Raw genomic sequence first — 2,500 nt, forward strand, 5'->3', positions numbered from 1 at the left:
TTATACGGACACATACGATTTCGAAATCGTAAAATTTAATTTTGTTACAAGAAAAAAAAAAAGAAATAATAAATAAATAAATAAAAAAAAAAAAAAAGAAAGAAAAGGAAAAAAGTAGAAAAAAAAAAGAAAAAGAAAGAAAAGAAAATGAATGAAAAGCAAATAAAATAGAAAAGTAATTTTAGTTATATAATTATTAACAATAATTAAAAGAAAACATAGTCGACGTTTACAATTTGGAAATCAAAAGTATTGTACAGAAAGTGATGCAAAAACTAATATTCTTTATATTTCTTTCGAATCGATATGTATATATATATATATATATATATATATACACATACACATACATACACACAATAGATACATTTTTTAAATATCTTTTAAAAGATGTTTTATCTAAAAGTTCTGATCGAAATTAAAACATTTATATATATATAAATATTATATATATATATATATATATATATATATATATATATATTATATATATATAAGTGTATTATATATATATATATATATATATATATATATATATTTAAGAAAAAAAAAAGAAAAATAAAGATGAAGAAAATCCAATAAATCTTCCGATAGAATATTATGTATTTAATATTACATATATATATATATGACTAAATTTTTTCTCCTATTTTCATATTATTTCTTTACATATATATTGTATCAAAGAAGATTTATCGTTTTATCTTCTCACAATAAGCGCACTGTTATATTACATGCTCGGTGAACGCGCTGCAATTTTATAGCATTACATACAAGAAGCATTACATTCAATGAATATATAAAATAATATACAATTAAAAGAGAAAAAAAAAAAATAACGTGCTAATTTTTTTATCACCAAAGGATGCATTAAAGAAAGAAAAGAAACGTAATTAAAAATTATACACCATAGTACAGAGTAAATTACAAAGAAAGAAAAAAAGAAGGGATGAGGGAAGGGCTAGAAAAAGGAAGGAGAAAAAAAAAAAACAATGAAAAATCAAAAAATTAATTAATTTTCAAAAAAGTTGATTGTGAAAGTATAATGAAAAATTTCACACACATACACTCTCTCTCTCTCTCTCTCTCTCTCTCTCTCTCTCTCTCTCTCTCTCTATCTCTATCTCTCTCTCTCTTTCTGTTAAAAAAAGCAAGCAATATTATTAAATGATCATATTACGCATCAAGTTCGCGAGCATACAGGAATTAATAATAATTGGTAATAATAACAAAGAGAAGAATACAATAAAATAAAAGAAAAGAAAAATAAAAAGAGTAAAATAAAGTGAAAAGGAAAGAAGGGAAAAGAGAAAAGGAAAGAGAAAAGAGGAAAGAAAAAAGAAAGATAAAAAAGAAAGAAAAAAAAAAAAAGAAAATAAGAGAATAAATTCGTGCAAAATGATTGAAATACATTTATCGCAATCGAAAACAAATTGAAAAGAAGAAAATGTTATTATCTGCAGGTATTCCTACCTGTAGCGTCAATTTGGTCCTCTGTTTGTAACTGGAACTTGCCACCGCCCATTGGTCCATAATCATCCGATTCGCAGAGTAATGCGTCCCTCATACCCGCTATACTGGTTGTAACCTCGTTCGAAGTAGACGGCATACTCGTACAACTATTTAGAACACTAACTTCCGGATTAGGTTCTTGTTTGACACGAACTTCGGTAACTCCGTTGACTAAAAGTTCCGGAGGGAGATAAGGTACTTCCGATTCTTTTACAGAAGGCACGGATCGCGTCGTCGTCGTCGTCGTTGTTGGTGGTGTTGGTGTAGGTGTTGGTGTTGGTGTTGGTGTTGGTGTCGGTGTCGGTGTTGGTGTCGGTGTCGTCGCATACCCAGGAGTAGGAGATTTAACAGTTGGATCGTCTGGGCATAGAAATACTTCGATTTCTCCGTGTGACGACCTCATGTGCATTTGTAGCTAAAAACAAAAAAGAAAAAGAAAGAAAGAAAGAAATATGACGCGGGAGATCTTATTCGTTCTTAATTGTTCGGGGTTAAAAGAAAAGAAAAACAAAAACAAAAACAAAAAAAAAAAGAAGAAGAAGAGGAAGAAGAAGAAAGAAAAGAAAAAAAAAAGAAACGGGTTCAAAGAGAAAAGAAAGAAATAATAATAATAATAATAATAATAATAATAATAATAATAATAATAATAATAAAAACAATAGGAACAAAAGATAGGAACAAATCACTCTCTATTAATTTGAAAAGATTAAGATGTAAATTACCTTTTGTTGACCGAGACTGTTAATAGGTTGAGGGACATGAAGTGTAGCTTCTGGTGGTGCCTTAACCGCCATTATCGCTTGGTCTTTGTACATTGGTACTGAACGTAAATCATGATAAGTTACGTAAGCATATTGCCTATCCGCACAGAGTTCCCTAAGATTTTTATCAGCACCATGTATTAATCGATCTAGGGTATTCTCTTTAGCTTCCAAGTCCGCTAATTCTTTCCTTAGCGTAGCAATATCGTTCCTGTCGTTGGGTAGCT

At 28.8% G+C, this 2,500-nt stretch overlaps 1 protein-coding gene across 22 annotated transcripts in view; it reads right to left on the reverse strand.

Annotated features, from left to right (window-relative positions):
• Positions 1–2,500, reverse strand: part of LOC124430643 (transcription factor E2F2) — a 14,067-nt gene that overhangs the window by 1,710 nt on the left and 9,857 nt on the right. For all 22 annotated transcript variants that reach the window (XM_046977532.1, XM_046977520.1, XM_046977518.1 and 19 more), the window contains 2 exons: positions 2,235–2,500; positions 1,474–1,927 (listed from right to left, as the gene is read on the reverse strand). The exon at positions 2,235–2,500 is cut by the window's right edge and continues 8 nt beyond it. In XM_046977532.1, coding sequence (XP_046833488.1) covers positions 1,474–1,927; positions 2,235–2,500 — 720 coding nt within the window. The remainder of the gene's footprint in view (positions 1–1,473; positions 1,928–2,234) is intronic.

The sequence above is a fragment of the Vespa crabro genome, chromosome 19 (genome assembly GCF_910589235.1).
Source record: "Vespa crabro chromosome 19, iyVesCrab1.2, whole genome shotgun sequence".
NCBI lineage: Eukaryota > Metazoa > Arthropoda > Insecta > Hymenoptera > Vespidae > Vespa > Vespa crabro.